Consider the following 21,661-nt stretch of genomic DNA (forward strand, 5'->3'; position numbering starts at 1 on the left):
ATGAGCAGGACATGGTGGAAGATCTGGGTCTCCACTACTTGCCCAGTGTGTGACCTGTGGATGAAGAGGAAAACTGCTGTCCAGGTCCTCCAGAATCTTCCTTTTGCTCTTACTTTTACAGGAAGCTGTCATCGAGAACAGACCGTTATGGCTGCTTCTGAAAAAGACCTTCCGGTACCACTCAAAGAGCCATTACAAGAGGCTGCAGCGAGCGTTAGAGCAGGACTCAGCCTGGCCACCTCTGAATGAAACCTTCTTCTCAGATTCTGTGGCAATATCAGTAGAAGGAAGTATGGGAGGCCATAGCAATCCAACATTTGACAGCAATGAGGATGCACTGTGAAGGAAACTGCAGAGGACACGTGTCCAGGGCAGTTGCAGTTGGCTGTAGAAGGACTATCTCAGAGATACAAGAGGAAGGATCGACGCATCACTGCCCCCACATTCTGAGACTAACCAGCTCTGGCTTATTTTTAAATTAACTGGAAGCAGAAAAGCTGGCTGCAGTAGCATAAAGCCACAACAGCATTTCTCCTGTCCCCTTGCCCATGTATGAATGGCTGCCAGCTGTAAATGGAACAGCTTGCTGAATATTGGCAAAGTATTCATGGTTGAAACACCCCATTGCTGCATCCCTCTCTTGAACTGCATTATGCAGTCCATAAAGGTAGGGGCTCCTCCAGATGAGAAGTAGCTAATTCAGATACCAGCACTCTGGGGAGATCCTCTTTGAGAAAACAAGTAGAGCTTACTCCTGATAGAGGCTGCTGAACATAGGCAGGTCCTGGGATTCCTACAGCTTTCAGGGTTTCAGATACTGCTACCTCTTACCTGGTGTTTTTTCCCCTTCTGGCAATCCTTGGCTTTCTGAAGCTGGAAGGAGCTGCAAATAGCCAAAGGCTTCTAGAAGCATCTACTCCCAGCACCATTATGGTCTTCCCATGATGGGAACAATGCAGAGCTCTATGGCTAGCTCACTGCACCAGGCAGCCTGTTTGCCCTCTTCTCAGTTTCAAACATGTGGTACTTGCATTTTCTGGGTGAAAAATCTATTGACCTACAAAGCAGAATGATTCCATTGTTTAACAATTCCTTTTTGAAGGAAGTATTTGTTTGGGATATCCATTTTAAAAAAGTAGAATGAAATACATGATAATTGCACATTATGATCTCATCCTGTGGGTCTGCAAGGACGCAGACCCTTGTGGTATGAGTTTGCTCTACTAGAGCTGATGCTACACAGCTGGGCTGCCACCAGACGTCAGCTCCTGGTTTACCAGTGCCAAGAGAAGCAGATACTGAAGGGGTTACTACCTCGAAGGACCTAAGGCCTGAATTAAAAGACAGGGAGCCAGCTAGGTCCGAGAATAATTTTATTAAATTCCATGGCATGCTCTTAAGTTGAACCATCTGAGGTTTTGGCTCTGGTTTCCAACCATAATTGCACATGCTTAACACCATGTGTCATTCATCAACTCGTATCCCTCACCTGTTAACCTTTGATGGTGACTTTTACTCTGCTGTGCTGCTTCTGCCATACATAAATGCAACAGCACTGCACATTTCTACAGGTTTTACCTACTCAGAAAAAAGCACCCTCTACCAGCACATGTTCTCTTAGCCCTTTGATTCTAGGCTGACTTCCTGCTCACTGTATTTTGCAATCTCAGTCCCCAGCTGGGTAAAACAACATATCAGTCAGGGAGACTTCAGACTAAGAGGAATGCTTTCTTCTTTGGTTAAGGTGTGCAGGGGAGTTGTCCCCTCTGAACCAACTACACAATCTTTTTTCCACAGCTAGAGCTTCCCCATGCTTTTTGCGGGTGGGGCTGAGAAGCACTTTAGGAGCAATTCAACGCTGGGGACTGTATGTTCCCCAGTATTCAATGCTGAAGCACTCTTGCATTGCCACAGAAACCCAGAGAATCAGGCAGGTTGGGAGTCGTGGTAAAGATTCCTTTGGTCTTTTAGGGTGAAAAGTAGCTCTGGAAAACCAAGAGCAAATCAGAGATTATGGATTGTTTTGATACAACATGTCTGTACCAGAAAGGTGTTTGAAAAGAATTTGGCTTGAATCAAAAAATAACTAATACTATTTTTCTAAAAAGAAAAAAAAAAACCACACCAAAACCAACAATGTTTCAACTTGAATAAAACATTTATTTGACTCAAAGCAATTTTTTCCCCATTTTAGACTGAGTAAATACCTTCCTACCTACTGCAGTTTACCTCGCAGGAAATACCTGCCACAAAGCCACACGACTTGACACAAAGCAGAAATGGTTCACATTTATTGATAGAAGTGTCTCCAAAGTTAGCATGAATTCCCACTTTGCAGCAAAATCCATTGGAAAGTGAAGGCTAGATGCTCTATGCACTCCTTGCAGCTTCAGGAGACACCAGAGAGCAGGTTGGTGGAATTATTCCTGCCATCCTCTGAGATACAGTAACATTTTGCTTGAAGATAAAATTTGCTGTCCTATTTATGAACTCCCACACACAAGAAATATGTTGCTGCATGTGATAAACTGGCAGCTGCAGTAGCACTGCAGATTGATAGTATAAAAGTATCAACTCGTGGCAAACCTGTGGCACTTGTAGGGTCCACAAGATAAAGACCTGCTTGCCTGCTGCTGAAATACAGCCTTACCTGCAAGCAGAATTCAGGTGCTAGGTGATACTTAACCTTTGCCTCTCTTTAAGATGTCAGTCTTGTGTTCCACCTTCCTGTGCAAGGCCAATGTCTCCAGCCATACTTGGACACATTTTATTATCTTCCCTCAGTGGCGTCAGCCACAGTTCAATCAGCAGAGCTATGCTGTGTGTCCCAGCTGCACTGAACTGCTTATATATAGTGCCAACTGGGAGACAAGCAATGTTAAGCACATCCTTGCTGCAGAAACCAGCTCACATGTGCACATGAAAGCCCTTGTGTTCTGCTCCCTCACCTCTGGTGGAACATCAGAGGTCCCAGTCCACGCCCCAGTGCTGGGCTGGTCCCTTCAGACTTGAACTGGGAATGTATTTAGGGTCAGGATGAGGAATAAGCAAAAATAAAAGGTTGAAGTATGTTAGGATTCACATCTGCATTTTGCATTTTGAGGGTCTGTCAAAAGGATCTTACGCTTCTGGAAATCAGGATTGCAACAAGCAGCTTCCTGCCTGCACAGCGTGTCTACCAGGCACCTGCCATGCTCCTTTTGCCCATTCTCACTTGTGCGCGCAAGAGAGGCAGGTACAATGTGGGCACTCGATTCTGTCTAAGCAGGTGAACTTGCTGGTTGGCACTCCCAGCTGACGGAACAGTAGAGAAACAGGATTAAAACTTAGCCATTTAATGAAAAGAGTTGTTTTGTAGGGGTATTATAGGGGTGTTTTGCAAATTCCGAGGCTGTGTAAGGGCAGAGACAGACTGACAGCCCTGGATATGGCTTCCACAGTCCCTGTCTGCAGTCCAAGCTACACAAGCACAGCTGAAGAATCTCTTAGAGGACTGAAGCTCCAGGCTCACTTTCTCCTTTTGTGACTGGCAGTGGACACCAGTTGGAAAGACCGGCAGTGATCTTTGCCAGCAGACACTGACCATCCTGTTTAGCTTTCAGAGCACAAGTTTTACAGGAGCATCCCATCCTTTCAATACAGACTGTAGAGCAGGAATGTGGACATGCTGGCCTATGGCTTGAGTCCAAGGCTCTAAGCAAGACAGGCATTCATCGACCGGACCAGTCTTTCTGCCCCAGTGACTGGGTTGTTTTGAGGTCAATTCAGGGAAGAACATGAGGACATGTGGAACTACCCATGCAAGGCTTGGTGGCCACATTGCGGTGACAGAGGGTGCCTCTGGAGGGCTGAAGGCACCACAGTACCATCTCCCCAAATTTGGGGGTATTGATATAGCACATGCCATGGGCTGATGATTGTCTTCCTCTGCGTGGAAGTCGTGCCACAGGGAAAGGGCCCCAGGAGAAATGGAGAACATCTCCAGGAACAGAGCAGAAATGAGGGATGTCACATATGCACCCCTGTGCCCTGGAGGGCAGCTGGAACAAGTGGCGGATTACTGGCGCGTGATCTGTGGTGTGGGCTGTGGACACTGGAGAACATGTTGTGTTGTTACATGCCAGAGATACTAAATGCTTGTTGTAGCTGCCTTTCAAACTTCTAGGGAGAGATTGCTCATTTGTATGGAGCATGTTGTGCCTGATCAACTGTATACATTTACACAGAATGCAGCCTGACTTATTTGCTGAAAGAAATATAAATTTAGTTATAAATCTCTTTTTGCTTCTTTGGGGACAGAGGGTGCTATTTTACTGCTCTCTGTAGATGATATGCTAGTTTCTTTATACTTCAAAAGAACCTTTTGGCATGGGTACAGCTTCACATTCCCTTACAGCTGAATGGAGACCTCGTACTTGAGCAAAAATACAGCTTTATTAAGTGCACAAAGAAGGAAAAGGACCTGAAGAGCATTAAGGTGGGACTTGCTGTGCACCAATAAAGTAGGAGAGTCCAAATCATGAAAAGTAAGAGGATGCAAAAGGCAGGCAGCCCCAGCATGTCCCTCTCCTGTCTCTGCCTCCTCCTGCCGTGGCTCTGGGCAGAGAGTTCTTTGCCCTCCGGTTTTGGCCCGCTCGGAATCTGCCAAGATCGCCCATTCTTGTCTAAGCAGCTGAAAAGGGACTGGAGCCATATTCAGAGCTGGAGTTGAACAGAAGGGATTTGGTTTGCCCTCTGGCAGGGTTTCCTCTCTGTCACAGTCCAGTGAAGCTGGGGACACAGCCTTCTACTTTGACTTGTCAGCTAGGAAGCCTGCAAATGCCTCTAGGCATAACCCCCTGTGCAAAATTGGGGGCCTTGCCTGGCATCCCAGGAAAATGGTGGCAAAGGCAGAGCTCTGAACAACCTCTCCAGGGTTCTCACCTTACTCTTCCTGCCCTTCTCTTGCTCTCTGAAATACCTGACTCTGCCATGCATCTTCAGTGCCTGCAAAAGCCAAGGCAGAGATCCAACAGACCCAAGCTGCCTTCCCCACACTACACTGCAGCCTCTCCTCCTAAGTCAGCGAGGTGGCCAGGTGAGGTACATAGATAAGATAACTAATAGAAATATACAGCCAAGGTACCTAGGCAAGGCAGCATGTGTTTTGGCTCCAGCTGCAGGAATTGCACACAAAATGTCCAGATCTCCTCGAAGAGCCCCTCGGCGATGCTGCCTTGGATGTGTCCCACCATGTTCCCCAGGATAACACACAGCCCTGTGGGTGCACGCTGGTGCTGAGGGCTTCACCCGGGCTGAGCTCTGCGGCACTACCTGCCAGCCCTCTCCTCCCAGTCAGCATCGCCCTGGCAGCAGCTCAGGCTCCTTTGTTTCTTTGGGAGCACGGCAATGGGGACAACAGGGTCTTCCTGGAAAGCAAGTCCCCCTATCACCGCTCTGGGCAGTGCTATGGAAAGGAGAAGAGAAAGGCTTTCAGGCAGGCTGTGATTCAAGTTTCTCTTGATTGTTCTCTTGTGGAGAGGCCAAAACAGTCTGTCCTGGTAAGCCAAGAGGCTCAGAACAGTGAGTGCTTGTGCCAGGTGAACAGACCTGGGGGAAGGGGCAAGGAGCCAGCAGCAATTGTGAGATGCCTTTATCCATCCAAAGTACCATGCTGTGCCCCCTGACAACTTGCAGCCCATCTGCATGAAGGTCCTAATGTTTTGTTTTCTTTGCTGGTGGGCAGCATGTTTTAGAGCAATTCTCCAGCTTTTTCTTCCCCATGTGTGCATGGCTGAAGGGGGTACCGCACACAGCAGCACACTTCTCCACTGCACACAGCAGCACGCTTCCCCTGAGCTCGCCAGGAATGAGTTAGCCCAGTGCTGGAGGCATCTGGCCCTGTAAGAACAGTGTCCTGCATGGACTGACCCACTGTCCCCTCCAGGATGCTGGACTAGTGCACAGAGGGTGTTGTGGTGGTACAGCTACACCACCTCTGATACATGAACCATGCACTGTGCCCACAGATACCCAGCAAGTGTTGAATCATTTTGGCTGTTACTGGCAAGTTCATTGTGCTTACCAACATGTCTCATCCACGCTTCTTAAGAGATCAGGACAAACCTGGATGACTGTGCTCGTTTTCCTGGGATAGAGTTAATTTTCTTCATAGTAGCTTCTATGGGGCTATGTTTTGGATTTGTGCTGAAAACAGCGTTGATAACACAGGGATGTTTTCGTTATCGCTGAGCAGTGCTCACACAGAGCCGAGGCCTTTTCTGCTTCTCCCCCCACTCCACCAGCGAGCAGGCTGGGGGGGGCACAAGGATTTAGGAGGGGACACAGCCGGGACAGCTGACCCCGACTGACCCAAGGGATGGTCCAGAGCATACGACGTCATGCTCAGCATATGAAGCTGGGGGAAGAAGGAGGAAGGGGGGGATGTTCGGAGTGACGGCATTTGTCTCCCCAAGTAACCGTTAGGGGTGATGGAGCCCTGCTTTCCTGGAGATGGCTGAACACCTGCCTGCCCATGGGAAGTGGGGAATGAATTCCTTGTTTTGCTTTGCTTGTGCGTGTGTGGCTTTTGCTTTACCTATGAAACTGTCTTTATCTCAACCCGTGAGTTTTCTCACTTTTACTCTTCTGATTCTCTCCCCCATGCCACTGTGAGAGAGGTGAGTGAGCAGCTGCGTGGTGCTTAGTTGCCGGCTGGGGTTAAACCATGACAATGACTTTTAAGTAAACTTACCTTCTTGGCTCCCCTGCCTGCAGATTAGGTGAAGAATGCAGTCATTAAATCTGTGGTCTGTTTACAAGCTTCAAAAAATGTCAATCTCAGGCATCTGGTAGGACTGCTTTCAGATAATCCAACCTGTGAGATGGCTAGGGCACAGCAGGTAGAGGTAGAGCAAGGACACTCAGGGTAAGAGATCCAGCTGGTAACTGATAGCAGTTGGACGCTGGGACAAAGGGGTTGAAATAAAGCACAGCTTTTCTTTTCAATAGCTTTGTTCAGCTGTTCAATACAGCTAAGGTTTTTTTAATAACTTGGTATCAGACACTCACCAATGCTGGGAATAAACCTGATCAGAGCCCAGGGAAGGAGAAAGAGGAGGGCAGAATCATGGGAACATCAGGAGAAATACAAAACCAGTAGAAAATACACAAAACAAAATACAGATGGGACTGCAGAAATGTAAGACCTGGTGAACACTGCTGTGCAGGTGTCTCATTGCAGACTGGTTAGTCCCGGGAATAAATGGCATGGTCCTGCTAAATATGGTTACCTGAATCTAAATTCACAGAGAACCATTGCCCCACTGCAATTAAGGTCTGGGCTGTGCTTTACTGAGCTTGAACAGGGATTCCTGCAGAAATCACAGGAGCGTGAGGCTGGTGGGGACCTGACATGGTTATTTTGTCCCTCTATCTGCTCTGAGGCAGGATCTTCCTATACTTGGATCATCCTTGGCAAATTATGTCCTGCTTTTCCTTAAAACCTTCTATTGTACAAAATTTCCCCCTGCCCGAGGTAGCCTGTTTGAGTATTTTACTATCCTTTAAGTTAGAAAATCTTCCTGAATATCTAAATGAACTCTGAAAATCTCATTGCTTAATCTAACAAGAAATTAGTCTGACTTCTCCTTGTCTCTAATAAGAATAGGAGAAAAAGAATAGTTGACTGTCTTCTTTTGTGTATTGTAAGAGTTACTATGTTTCTCTTCAGCCTTCTCTTTTCCAGTTTAAACAAACTCAGTAATCCAACTTTTCCTCATGGGTCATATTTTCCAAACTTCCCATCTCTTGCCATTTAGGTCACACCTTCCTAGAGCCTGAACTCCAGCCAAGGACTTGCTAACAGCGAGTCGAGTGGAATAGTTTCCTCCCATCTTACAGATCCCACCAGCCTTCTGCTACTGTGGCTTAGAATGACCGTCACATTTTTGGCAAGAGGAAACTCAACCTGCAGTTAGCTGCGTGTCCTTCTCTGTCATACACCTGCTTGGTCACTACCTCCCCATTTTGTATTTGTTTCCTCCAGCTACTAAGTGCAGCATTTTACTGAATTTCATATAGTCATTTCAGACTATTCGGCCAGCATCCTAAAATCATACTGCATTGTTTCTTTCCTCTAAAACAGGTGCTTCCATCAGCTCAGTGTCATGAACACCTTTCAGTTGTCTTCTCCATCCTGTTATCCAAGCTGCTAACTAAAACATTAATATTTTGGGTCCCCTGGGATGGACAGCAAACCACTGACACCTACCTAGGGTTCAACTCTTCAGCCCGTCATAAAAGAATCCTATTTCTCAGTGTCTTAGTATCTCATGCGGAGCTCTGTCAAAAGCCTAAATGTGCCACATTAGCAGCTTCTCTCTTGTTCCCTGGAGCATCTCCCTGTCAGGGAGGAAATGAGATTGGTTTGATAGGATCTTCCTGTGACAGATTCATGTTAGTTGCTCCTTATCACTTTATTATCCCCTAGGTACTTACAAACTGACTGCTTAAGAATTTTCTCTCACATCTGTCTCTGTATTCGAGTTGGGTTGACTGTAATTCCCCGGGTCCTTTTTTGCCTTTTCAGGTGCTGGCTCCACAGCTTGGTGGACTGGGGCTGGAGGAGTCCCACACAGCTTGGGGAGCACTTTGCAAGCTCAGGCTGTGGTGGTAGTGGTGGGCATCCTGCTGTGCCATGCAGGGAAGCTGCTGAGACTCAGGTCCGGAGACTGGAGGTCATATGCCTCTAAATTAAATGCACCTCACCCTGGATGATCAAAATAGAGACAACTAGTAGCACCACCCAGGTAATGATACGTCTCTTGAGTTTCCTTCCTCTGGAGAGTTACAGGAGGCGTTGGCTGGTAGTAGGCAGTCACCCACTTACAGTAGATTGCACTTTATATCTTTGTGTACAAGCCTTTTGCCACAAGAATGTCCACAAAGGACACAGCTGGACTTTGTGTAAGGGCCAGGTACAAGACCCTTAGAAATGGGCACTGCTTCTGAAAACCAGGGAGTGGAACGTTTGCAAGTACATCACATCCAGGGAGCTGCATGACAGTGGCTTATGTGCAGAATAGCGTGGTGGACAAGCTTAGGGATGCCTTCTCAGAGGAGAGGTAGAGACAAAGGGGCACTGTTCATTTTCGTTGAAATCTGATTCAATACAGGCTTTAGGTAGTTCAAAACGACAATGCTTTAAAAAAAAGAAAAATACATATTTTTGCACCACCTCCCTGATTTGTCAGGATTCTTCAGTGTTTGGTCCATCTTTGCTGTTTCATGGACACAACTACATCTGGCAGAACCCCCCAAAGATGGATCTGGTTGGACTATGCAGAGCCAGCCCCATGTAGATTCAGGGTGCAGCAAAGTGACAATTGCTCTTTGGTCTTTCTAGGGTCAGACAGCCTGGCCTCTCCTTGCTCTGTTTCAAAGAGAAGAAACATGGATAAATGCTTTTTTCCCCTTAGTATTCTGCCTAGTGAAAGGTATTTCTCTCAGTTATTGGAGCTCTTTCCAGGATGGAGCTGCAGACTGAGGGAGACTTAAAAGACTCCAGACATGCTGCACTGTAGTCCCTGGGTATCGTTCTCTCTCCCACCTGGGGGAAGGAGAATTTAGAAGAATTCCTGATTTGCCATCACAGGGGAAATACACTGTGTGCAAAGACTGTGTCTATGGAGTTTAAATCCCCTCTTCTCATCAGTGATAGAGAATTGCTTCTCTGTGGCTGAGCCAAAAAGGGTCTGAGCAAACTCGGAGCCATTGTCTCCATGTACTTTATTCCAGGACTATAATGCAGCACATTTTTCCTGCCTGGATAAATGGTTGTTTTCAGACTTTGTGACAGAAGAAGAAATGGAGGAGACAGAGCAATTTCAGGTTAATGCCTGAAAAATGTCTCTGACAACACTGAGAGCTGGGACACAAGAGTCTGGAAGATGCACAGTGGGGCTCCCAAGCCTGCCTGCCGCTGCTGTCCCTGCCAGGGGGACTGGTTGGAGACCCCGTCTCTCCCTGCTTTGCAGGGGTTCAAGCTGCATGCTGTTCAAGGGTCCTGTGTTGCCCAGCTGGGCTTCTCCAAAGGAGTCATCCAGCCCGGTTGCTCTTTCCTTCTAACTCAGGCAGAATTTGAACCAAAGCTCATGTTTGAGGCGATGCCCAGAGCTACTGGGGAAGGTCAGACCAGATCCACACCTGAAAACCACTGCTCCATCATGCACCTCCACTGTGCCAAAACCAAGCCCAGGCCCAAACACTGTGATCTCCCCAAAGCAGATACTTCTCTGTGACATGCTGGAGGTGGTTCCTGGCACTAGGATGGCTGCTCTGGGGTCAGCTCTGCACGGGTCTGTGGCACTCTCCCACCCTTCTCCTTACCGTGTGCCCCCATTTCCCTCAGACCCCTGCGCAGAGCCATCTCTTCTGGCACAGGACCGCAGGCATCCTCCCTCCTTCCCTCGGCCACCAGAGATCTGCTCCAGCCAGCCCCACCCTGGCAAATGCAGCAAAGCCAGGAGACAAACACACACCTTGCATAAGCCAGGCATTTAAGGTCTTTACACGTGAGGGTGGATTTTCCTCCCTCTCCTGGGAGCCTAATAAGAAGCATGTGCACTGTGAGACTTTCAAAGGCAGCAGACAGGACCATGCTGAGAGTAACTTTAACACTGGCCTGAGTTCAAGTCAGTAGCTGCGCTCAACATTGCTTGACCCCACCAAAAAGCACATCCGGGACTGAAAACAACCTGGTCAGATGGAGGAAAAGTTTTGGAAGGATCATTGTGTGCTTCTCAACAAGGATGAAGAAAATGAGCTGGTAAGGAATGGGGAACAGCGCTGGGTTTTGGTTTCCTTATGCACCTCTTTTCCCACATGCCCGTATTGGATATGCCTCCACTTCTTCACCTTCACTCCCCATTTGGGCACTGTGAAGGCAAAAACCTGGATTAGCCCTTGCTGGCTTTTTGAGATTGATTTTTGCAAAGTAAGGGCTAAGTGAGGAACATGCTACTTAAGTCCAGAGGCACAAAACATGGAAGAGACCTCTTTGTTCACCAGAAGTCATCTGGCCAGGGAGCAGCATCCCTTTCCCCACTGTCTTTTCCATCCTAATTGTGAGGATCTCTACTGATGGGTACATTTTCCCTTACTGGCTCATCTTGTATCAGAAAGCAAGTCATAGGGAAAGTGCTTACAAATGAGTTTTATGATGGACAATTGGCTGAAGTAGTGATTAAATCACTTTTCCTGAAATGTAAGGGTCTGCTGCTTACCAGGTCTAGGAAGACTAGGCAGATGACCAAAGTCTACCATGGCTGTCATGGCACAAATCCCTTGTTTCTTGGTCTTCTACAGCAGCTTTTATGGAGCTGCTCTGTCTTTACAAGGTTTTTAAATTAACGTTAATTGAATCTACTTTCTGTCTTTGATTGTGATTGATTATTGATTATGTGCAGCAGCCTGGAAGGGCTGTGGTAAGTAAGTGCTTTGCAAACACAATGAGTTGGAAACTCTACCTTTCCCTACTAACATGGAGTGATTACATAGAGTGTGGTGAGGGTGGGAGTAAGACTTTCTCCTCTGGCTTTCTGTGCAAGGAACAGATGAAATCCAGATATTTCCAGTGCGCAGAGTGGGCACAGAAGTAGATGCCTCTGCACAGGTGTAAAATACAGTCCTGTCACTCCTGTATTTGCTAGAGAGATTTATGTGCTGGATGCACTGGAAGCACAGCAGCATGCTCCCCTAGGACAGGAGTCTCTGTCCTCTGCAAGCAGAGGCTGCTAGCAGGTGCTTCCCAGCATCTCCAGTGTCACTGTTTGCCCAGCCTTGGGGACTGAGAAGGTGCCTCCATCATGGGGATGCAGGTGCTCAGGGCATGCACAGGTGGGAGAGATCCTGCCCCACAGAGCACACCTGCACCTCTGTATCAGGATTGCTTGCAGGGCTACTAATAGCAGTGGGGCTTCAGCTTCCCTGGTTGCCTTCAGTAAATTCCTGCTGGGATTTGGCTGGTGCTCATGTAAGCTTGTTTTAGACTGGGATGCTTAGGCCAGTTGCAGCAGTCTGGATCCAGCACAAAATGAAAAATCTGCTGTGGGAGACAGGTAAGGGGTCAGCTAGGGATCATCTGTGTCATGCTGATTGCTACAGGCAGTATTCTTCAGTGGGTCACTAGCTGATGTGTGGATATGGCCCTCAATGCCTGCCTCTACTTGCTTAAGAAGCAATGGGGATGCCAACTCCCCGATGAGGATGGAGGGCCAGGGTGGATGGATGGGTGGAGTGAGGCTGTTGCCACAGGCAGCCTTTTAGCTGGGAGTCTGTGCACCTGCTTTCAGGAGACACCTCTCTTGTCCCATCCAGCTTGTGGCTGCAACCCTGCTGGCGCAAGAGGGCCCTGGCTCTGTCCCTGATGCAGCTGACACAGCCTGCCTTGTGTCAGGCTGAGTAGTTGTTGTGGTTTAACCCCAGCCAGCAACTAAGCACCACGCAACTGCTCACTCGCCTCCCCGCCCCCCCCCCCCCCCCCCCCCCCCCCCCCCCCACCCAGTGGGATGGGGGAGAAGATCAGGAAAAGAAGCAAAACCCATGGGTTGAGATAAGAACGGTTTAATAGAACAGAAAAGAAGAAACTAATAATGATAACACTAATAAAATGACAACAGCAACAATGAAAGGATTGGAATGTACAAATGATGCGCAGGGCAATTGCTCACCACCTACCGACTGACACCCCGCCAGTCCCTGAGCGGCGATTCCCAGCCCCCACCTCCCGGTTCCTATACTAGATGGGACGTCCCATGGTATGGAATACACCGTTGGCCAGTTTGGGTCAGGTGCCCTGGCTGTGTCCTGTGCCAACTTCTTCTGCCCCTCCAGCTTTCTCGCTGGCTGGGGATGAGAAGCTGAAAAATCCTTGACATTAGTCTGAACACTACTGAGCAACAACTGAAAACATCAGTGTTACTAACATTCTTCACATACTGAGCTCAAAACAGCGCTGTACCAGCCACTAGGAAGACAGTTAACTCTATCCCAGCTGAAACTAGGGCAGTAGTGTTTTTTCCAAATACATCTTCCTACAGTCCTGTTTGCCGGAGCAGCCTTGCTTCCAGGTATTACACTTCCTGGAAAACTTACTGCAGACAGGCTCAGTGGGATAAATCGGCCATGAACATGCCTTCCCTCAGCTCTGGCTTTCAGTGCTGTTTCCTAAGCACTTTGTGAATGCCGTGTGTATTCTCTGAGCACAGGCTGTGCGCTAACACAGACTGCCTTTGTACCTCCTCTCTTGTGCAGAGCGATGCAGTTGATCGGCCACGTGTTGCAGCTGTATGGGGACTGACGGCACCAGCCAAGGCCATCCCGCTGGCCCCGGGGCGCTCGGGCTCCTGCCTGGCCCCGAGCTGGCACAGGGGTGAGGACCTGGCATGACCCAGCTGTGCTGGGGTCCTGCAGCCTCCAGGAAGGGGCACGTCCCCAGCACCCCGGGTGTCGGGAGGTCACAGCACAACTCCGCTTATTTAAACCATCCCTTTTAGACGTGTACAGTGTACTTCTATTCATTATCTTCCATCACAGCTAATGCATTTTTGGGTTCCTCAGTTGCTGTGCTTAACATACAGCTGTACGCTAGAGCCCCACTTGCTGGCAACAGCCCGTGTTCGGCTCATGCTAGAAATCCCCGAATGCTCTCGGTGGGTGACTCCCGGCCTTGTGCTCACCCAGCCCTAACACCACAGCTCTTCCCCAGCCTTCCCTCCACCTTTGGCTGTGGATTTGATCCTCTCCAGTCCCATTGGGGTGATGGATGAGTTGTGGTCACACGCACCTCCCGTCATTCCGCGCCACCCCCCCCCCCCCCCCATAACAGGCTGCTTGTTTTCCAGGCCTGCATCTGGATTGTATTTATAAAACCCCTGCTATGAAAAGGCAAGCCAATGAAAATCTCCTTGAATTTCCTTGTTTGTGGATGCTGTGGTTTGTCCTCCCACCCTGAAAACAGCATTTGTATTTATTGATTTAAACTTCTGTGGCCTCCACAGGAGTAATATTTTGTATACAGTAGGACTGCACATCTAAAAGCTACAGAGCTGGTTTGAAATGGATTTTACGAACCTGGTATAAGGGCTGCATGATCGTCTTTATTTCAGTTCAGCTGCATTGATTTCAGCTTAGTTTATGTTGATTATGATCAGAGTTCAGATAAATCAAGTTAATGGCTCTCTTAAACTAAATAGGTACTTACTCCACTGCCTTTAAATCACTTGAAAATTTTATTTGAAGTTGAACCAGTACAATTTTTTGTAGAAGCCCTCTCCTAGGAGCACTGCTTTGTTGCAAACTCTTTCCTGTAAAGCACCAGTTATCCTTCCGGCATTTCTTAGCCATATATTCCAGATGTGGGACTTCCTCATTTTTATTCTTTTTGTTTATAATTTAAACCACCATTTCCTCCCCCTCCTCTCAACTGTGAAAGCCATGTCAATAGGTTACACTATCCCGTGGCATTGTGTACTTTAGTTGGCAAGCTATCCTGGAAAAACATTAAGTGTAGTCCCAAGTAGACATAGAAACCCCTTTCCTTTTACTTCCTACCTCTGCCCACGTCTGCAGGGTCACTTGATACCTCCCCAGGGGCAGGTGCCTCATGTACCTGCTGCCCAGTGGGTGGGTAATTGTTATCTGCGGTCAGGGTTAGGCATCTCACCTTAGTGATTGCTCCTGCAGCTTCTTGCACAGGCCTGTCCTGCAGCACCCATGAGCAGTGGGCGGCAGGCAGCGTGGGTGCTGGTGCCGGGGCGAGGGTCCAGGTTCGGGCAGGGCAGCACCACAGCCGCTTGCTTCTGGTGCCACTGCTGCCGCTTGCTCTTGAGGAACCGCGCTCTCCTGCCCTTGTCCCTCATCATCAGCCCTGGGGAAAAGTTGCAGGGATTGCCTGGAGCTGGGCTTTTTGGAGTGGGGAAGAAAGTTGGGAAGCGGCTGGGAAATGCCCTATATAGGGAAACAAATGGATCAAGGCAGCAGGAATGGAGATACCTGATGAAAAACAATTGTTGAGGGGTGGTGTGGGGTAGATTGCGTTGTTTTGTTTGTTTTGGGGGTTTTTTTCAGCAGTGGATGCAACACAAAAAATTATATGTCTTTTACTGAGTTTTCATTTCAGCCTTAAAACAAAATTCTTTTTCCAAATAAACTTTTATACAATCTACCATAGCATGGATGGCACAACGCGAGGCCCGTGGTGGGGGCTGCCTGGGTTCCTGCCTTGGTGCCTGTGGGGAAGCAGAAAGGGATGCTCACACGGCTGCTGAGGGGGTCGGTGGGTGTAGGGTGGCAGGGCCAGGGTGGCACCTACCACGGCTGCTGTCTCAGTGCTGTGAGAGCTGTCGCCAGGCTGGATGTGAGTGACAAAGGGTTGGCATCCCTGGGTGCTGTGAGCTACCAGCTGTGGATGGAGCTTCTCCCCCCTTCCCTCATGCCCTGCTGGGTGCTGAGAGGGCTGGGAAAGCACCCAGCATGTAGAGAATGATCCAGTTATGCTACAGGCATTGAAGTTATTGTTAGCCCGTGGATAGGTTTAAAGCAAACCAAAGGGAACAAAAATCCGGAGTTCTTCTCAAGTGGAAAAACTAAAGCTGTGAACTTAATGATCTTCACAGGCAATGGAGCATCACTGAATAGATGACTACCGGGCCATCAAAATGAAAGGGCAAGTAGGGAAGATGACAGACAACTTGGGGAATAAGTTGGAGGAAGAGAGCGTACAGAGCCAAAAGAGCCCTTCCATATTTGTTTTCAAGATAAGGTGTACATGGTGAAAGATAACACACCAATAGGTATGGTACCTGGTACCTGGGAGGTGTTCCTTGGGGCTTGGCAGCTTTCCTTCCCTGAGGCAGATTCTGTGTCCCTGCTGCGAGGTAGATTTCAGCAGTCAGCACTAAGTTCGCATGGAGACATCCTCGGTGGCAGGCAGGGCTGTTTGGTGCTAGCACTGCAGTTAGAGAACTGTTACCGTGAAGGGTCATCTGCAGTCTTGATGGTAAAAGCTCCAGACCGGAGTTAATTCTTCGTTAATCCTGGGAGAGCTGATTTGAGAACGCTCCTCTGCCGGCAGCAGCCCAGCAGCATCCTCCTTTCAGCAGCTCTGCTGTATTCTTAACTATGTCACATCAATCGGCAAACTCTCATTTCCAAAAATGACCTTGGGCAGTTATGAGGTAAGGCTTTCAGTCACCAGCCTTTCTTTTCAATAAGCTTGTGTTTCCTGATGAACAAAGACCAAGGTCAAACTTGTTAACAAAGAATGCTTTCTCTTTGCTGTACAGGAGATTTTTGGCTACAAAACTCAAGGCTGCAGAAAGGCCTTGTGCATTGCTGGATACATCTTGTCCTGTGGGACTCTGCTGCTGCTCTTCTACTGGAAGCCAGAGTGGGATGTGTGGGCAAACTGCACCCGCTGCAGCTTGGAAGAAGCAGACGTTGTTCTGCTCAGAACAACAGTAGGTGAACCCTCGTAGCCGATGATTGTTATTTGCAGATCCTATTGTTTTCACAGATAGGGCAGCCAGTCTGTCTTTGTCTGAAAGATGTAGCAGGTTAATAACACCTTCCACTTTGGAAGTGGAGCGGCAGGGGCGAGTCAAGCTTCAGAGGACCAAGCATTTCTATTTGCAGAGTTTGAAATACTGTGTAAAAGACCATATTTACACTAAAAAGGCTGCAGCCACTCCGCCTGAAGGCTGGGCACAGAGCAGGCTTCAGGCAATGCTGCTGCCCATCCACAGGCTCCAGCAGCTGCCCTCTGCTAATAACATGTTCCATAAAACAGCTCTGCCTTTTCCCTTCCTTTATGTGCATGGGCTGCAGCCAACTGACTTCAGCGGAGGGATCGTCTTCAGAAGTTGTGGCTGTTAGTAGCCTTTCTGCTTTAAAGTTATTGGAGAATGCTGAGGAGATAGGTTTTAGAGATCTGGGTTTCAGGCATTAGTTATATTCTAAGACTCCATGACTGTAAATTAAAACCCAACATAATTCTAGCAGAGCAAAGGCTTAAGACACTAAATGCTCAACATTGCAATGATATTCCTAAAATAAATGCACTCAAACCACTGAATGAGTAATCTATTGTTCATTGTAACTAGGTACGTTAGACTAAACTGATTAAAGGACAGTCTGACAAAGGCATGTGTAGCAGTAAAGCTGAGTTGCTTTTGGCTATGGATGTATAGCAAGTAACACAGCATTATAGGAGTTTTGTAGAGCAAAGTAGCTGGTGCTGAGGACTCAACGTCTGCACTAAAAGTGTTTCAGAAAGCTTTTACTTCCAACTAGCTCTAGTCTGATCCCATAGACTGAATATCCACCCAGTAGCTATTGAAGCACATCTTCTGGTTTAGTTTCATCTTCCCTGAATTTGCTCTGCAGCATGAACCAAAGCAAATGGAGATGATTGCAAGAGTGACTTCGAAGTGCTTTACTGATTGGTACTAAACCACTGATACCAACGTGCCTGTTACTATGGACTTACCTTGCTATGATTGCAATGATGCCACAGTATTGCAGTTCTCTGGAAATCTCATATATACTTCCCAGAGGCAGGAAGTGTTATCACGGGCAATATTTGGGGCTCATGACTGAACTGTGCTCTATTTCTCTAGGATGAGTTTCAGAGGTACAGCCGGAAGAAAGTGACCTGGATTGATTTGTCCACGTTGGCTCTACCTGTTGGTAGTAATTTACGTGGTCCTCTTGTAGCTGATAAAGACTCTGTCATAAACAGAGCTGTAATGAAGCCACAGTTAAAGGTATGTCATCTATAAAATGGAGAAGAAAGATGGCAGGGAGGAGGTGTGTGAAAATAGGAGTCAGGGCACCTGGAGGCTCCCAAGGGTGCTCTGACAGCATCTTTCTGCAAATCTTGTTTAAGTAAGCTCAAGTTTTCCCCTAAAACATGGGGAAACATTTCTGTAACAGTGAGATGGTTTTCCTTTGAATGGCAAATGAATTTTTGCTATTTGGTCTTGCAGATGAGATGTATCCAGGTGCAGAAAATCCGTTATATTTGGGACTTTTCTGTAAAAGAATTCAAGAAAGTTGGGTGAGTGTCAACAGCCTGTCACAAAACCCTTTGTGGTAGGGGACTCCCTTGTCTGAACTTTCTCCTGTTACCCTAGATCATTAGAAGACAGCAACACATGTCACAGCATACACCACAAGTTTGGAGCTGGCCTCACAAGGGAAGAACAGAAGATCAGGTACTGTCTACATACGACTAGATAGATGTATGAGCTAATTGTGACAGTGAGACCTATTAATCCTTCCTTTCAAATTCATGTAAGCTTCTTGCTACTCAACCTAGTAAGGCAGTGCAAACTCTGTGGGTGACATTTGGAAAGGTGCAAAATCATTATCCCTCACACTTTATTGAACTCATTATCTTCTCAGTGATGCCACAGACTGAATATCCATCTGGGGAAAACGCCACTGGTTCCACCTGGGGTTCAGGGCACAGCAAGCCATGACTGTCTGTCTTTGCCATTCTCCCCTTAAAAGGCCTCTGGAAAGCTCATCAAAGGGTTTAGCAGCAAACTGACAATCTTTTCGGCAAGGAAACAGTAATATTCTGCCTCTGTGTAAAGTCGTCTCGGACACACTAGCTTCCTGACAGGTTTATTTGTCCTGCTCAGCCATATGGTGCCCCCAGGACTTACTTTTTAGATAAGTGTTAATGTTATTTGAGTGCCCAGTTTTCCACATGAAGTCTTATCCTACATGACTAAGCTATAACGTGGTGAACTCTTCTCTACCTTCCTACAGGCAGCTGGTGTGTGGGCCTAATGCCATCAAAGTTGAAATTCGTCCTATTTGGAAGTTACTTTTTAAAGAGGTCAGTAAGTCAGACTGGCACTTGGTGGGACAGGTTTGAAGTGTTTTGAAGGCTTTACCTGGGCATGCTGGGATGGGATGATTGATGCTTCATAGGCGTAAGCCATGGAGGAAAATTCGTGAACATCCTTTATGGCTATTAGCACATAATCCTGACAGAAGGTTAAAGGGAAGTATATTAAGCTAAGAGGATGCTTGGTGCTGCATACTTATAACAGCTAAATGTTTCCCTTATGATGACTGTGTCCCTTCTTGGAGAGCAGTAGTGTGGGGGACTGATGTCCTCCTCCTCTGCTGTAGGCCTTTATTCCTGAGTGAACATCAGCCATGAACTGGGACATCTTGCCTCATGACTGAGCAGCGACATGCACCTGGAGTGCTCGTGCTTTCTGCAACTGCTAGGACTGACCATAACCACATCAGTAACTCTGTCTTTTCATGCAGGCTCTTGATAATGATCTGCAGTGAAAATTTGATGGGTACAACTAAGGCAGACTTGTTGCTCTTTAATAGCATTGTTTTAGTAGTCCAAAAGTAGTACAGAGCATTGTACAAGCTTGCTTGTGACCGCGACAGCAGTTTAAATCAGGAGTGTGCTTTAGAATGGAGGAAAACATTTGCAAAATTCCTATTTTATAATTGCCTTGTTCACCTAGTAACTTCCTTTTCTCCTATGCCATAGATGCAAGACAATTTTTTTCATGCATAAATAAGGACACACTGCTGAGACTGTTCTTCCTCCACAGGGGCCAAAACACACGTCTTGTGGATAAGAGGAGAGACGTGTATGGATGGTTACTTGTTGAGTTTGCATATAGAAATGCTGGACATACATTTTTGCCAACCTGTAAGCAGAGGCTTTGCATGCAGGATACTGTCTTGTCATCTGTGTTCACTTTAGTGAATTGTAGATGCTACGTGAATGTCTTTAAAATGGAAAAGACCTATGAATGCTGGGACTCCAAGCTAGCATGTGTCTGAACTTTAAGTGGAGTTTGTTTGAAACCCTACAAAACACATGAAAAGCTCCAGGGCTCCTGAAATGGGTTGGATTTGATGTTACCAACCTTTCAGTGCCCTCTGGAGATGGTTTTGAAGAGAACTCCAGTGTAGCACTCTAAAAAGTTTATTTAATTTGAACTTTGCACTTGCATCCAAGGCTGAAGCTTCATGTTTGAAATATTAATGGTGGTGCCTGGAGGCAGACTGGTCCTCATAAGCTTGTGATATTTCAGTCCAGATACAGCTTCAGTGTCCGAAGACTGGCACCCTGATTTAGTGTCTGTCTCTGTCCTAGTGAATGTCAAAGAAAGTATTAAATTTTCATTGAGGGACCAAATTTGCCAGATGAATAATTCATTTCAGTTCCAATCTTTATGCAGAAAGCTCTTTCAGTGGCTGTTTTAGTTATACCAGTTCTACAGAAAATTCTGTCACTCCTTCAGACAAGTCAAGTGGCAGGCTCTGAAAAACTTCATCTAATTCTTTTGTTGTTAGTTAGATACCACAATAACCGAAATTATATTCTCAGACTTAAGTGGGGCTTGTGCCCTGTTTTAGCATAACACATTAAAGTGAGTGATGACTGGTTTTGTAAGGCTGACACAATGTGGAGTAGCTAAAAGTAAGAAGTATGAGGAAATCAAGCCTTCATTTTAGCTGTAGTCTAAGACTGATTACTGATGGCACCACAGACCATTAGTTCTTCTCTACCATTTTTCTTTTTCCAAATAAATATCATATTCATAGTGACTTTTTTAAATCACAAAGTATTAAAGACTTTTACGGTAATTCAGTCTTTTTTTTAACACATGTGGGTAGTGTCCCCTGTGTAGCAATTACTTAGAATCAGAAATGTTAAGGTCACCTTTGTTAGATGGCTATGGTGGGAAACCAACTGATTTAAAGTCCCTTAAGTCTGACTTTAAGTTGCCAGCGTAGTTGCTGCTGAATAGTAACTGGTTAGCAACAGCTTTTAATTACAAACACCACGAACTACATGTAAGCTGATAAGTTCAGAGCTGGAGGCTACTAATGCTTGAAAACAGCCATGAAAGAATGCTGCCTTGGGATGGCAAAACAACACTTTAGATCGGCTTTTAAGACTCCTGGACACTGTAATGAAATGTTCTCACCTTTTCCCACACTTGATCTCTCCTGATGTGTTATGACCATCCTCTGATGTGCGTAACATTTGTGTTTGCAGATTTTAAACCCCTTCTACGTATTCCAAGCCTTCACCCTCACGCTGTGGCTGAGCCAAGGCTACACTGAGTATTCAGTGGCCATCATAATCCTGTCGATCATTTCTGTTGGCTTAACCGTGTATGACCTCAGACAGGTGAGTCTGCTGTGCAGCCTGCCAGCTCCCCATCCTGTACTCTGCTAGCAATTTCATCTATCACAGACACAAGTAGCTATTTATATGCTCTTTCTGGTTATTTTTTATTGCTGTGTATTCTGCTGTATTACTGCAGATTTATTGCTATAGAAGTTAAAAGGGTCGTACCTGGGGGTCTTGAACTTCCCAAGAATTAAAGAAGATTGAAGTATGATACCTGGGGCTTGTAAGACTTTATGAAGGTAGACTATATGTGTGAGTCTGGTTCTTACTGTAATTTCAGGAGGATTCACTCCTCTTAAGGCTTGCTAAATAACAGGTTTTAACAGCAAAAAAACCCATGACTTTTTATTTCTCAGATTTGTTCAACACTTCTGTCATGGATACAGCTGCTTGGAAGAATTTTCCAATAATCTCAACTCATTCGCTTTTTGA

The 21,661-nt window shown here is 46.8% G+C and overlaps 2 protein-coding genes across 14 annotated transcripts in view; both read left to right on the forward strand.

Annotated features, from left to right (window-relative positions):
* LOC126039586 (probable cation-transporting ATPase 13A4) overlaps window positions 1–6,206 on the forward strand; it is a 51,964-nt gene extending 45,758 nt beyond the window's left edge. For 7 of the 9 annotated variants that reach the window (XM_049802930.1, XM_049802933.1, XM_049802932.1 and 4 more), the window contains one exon: window positions 122–6,205. In XM_049802930.1, coding sequence (XP_049658887.1) covers window positions 122–343 — 222 coding nt within the window. In that variant the 3' untranslated portion in view covers window positions 344–6,205. Of the gene's footprint in view, window positions 1–121 lie in introns of all 9 variants that reach the window. The other 2 variants (XM_049802937.1, XM_049802939.1) reach the window with 2 other exon arrangements.
* A 4,415-nt stretch (window positions 6,207–10,621) lies between these two features.
* The window catches only part of LOC126039587 (probable cation-transporting ATPase 13A5), a 36,762-nt gene continuing 25,722 nt past the window's right edge, over window positions 10,622–21,661 (forward strand). For 4 of the 5 annotated variants that reach the window (XM_049802941.1, XM_049802942.1, XM_049802943.1 and 1 more), the window contains exons 1-7: window positions 10,622–10,807; window positions 16,326–16,499; window positions 17,658–17,804; window positions 18,027–18,097; window positions 18,174–18,254; window positions 18,817–18,886; window positions 21,092–21,226. In XM_049802941.1, coding sequence (XP_049658898.1) covers window positions 10,745–10,807; window positions 16,326–16,499; window positions 17,658–17,804; window positions 18,027–18,097; window positions 18,174–18,254; window positions 18,817–18,886; window positions 21,092–21,226 — 741 coding nt within the window. In that variant the 5' untranslated portion in view covers window positions 10,622–10,744. Of the gene's footprint in view, window positions 10,808–16,325; window positions 16,504–17,657; window positions 17,805–18,026; window positions 18,098–18,173; window positions 18,255–18,816; window positions 18,887–21,091; window positions 21,227–21,661 lie in introns of those variants that run through there. The other variant, XM_049802944.1, reaches the window with a different exon arrangement.

Source organism: Accipiter gentilis, chromosome 6 (genome assembly GCF_929443795.1).
Source record: "Accipiter gentilis chromosome 6, bAccGen1.1, whole genome shotgun sequence".
NCBI classification, from domain to species: domain Eukaryota; kingdom Metazoa; phylum Chordata; class Aves; order Accipitriformes; family Accipitridae; genus Astur; species Astur gentilis.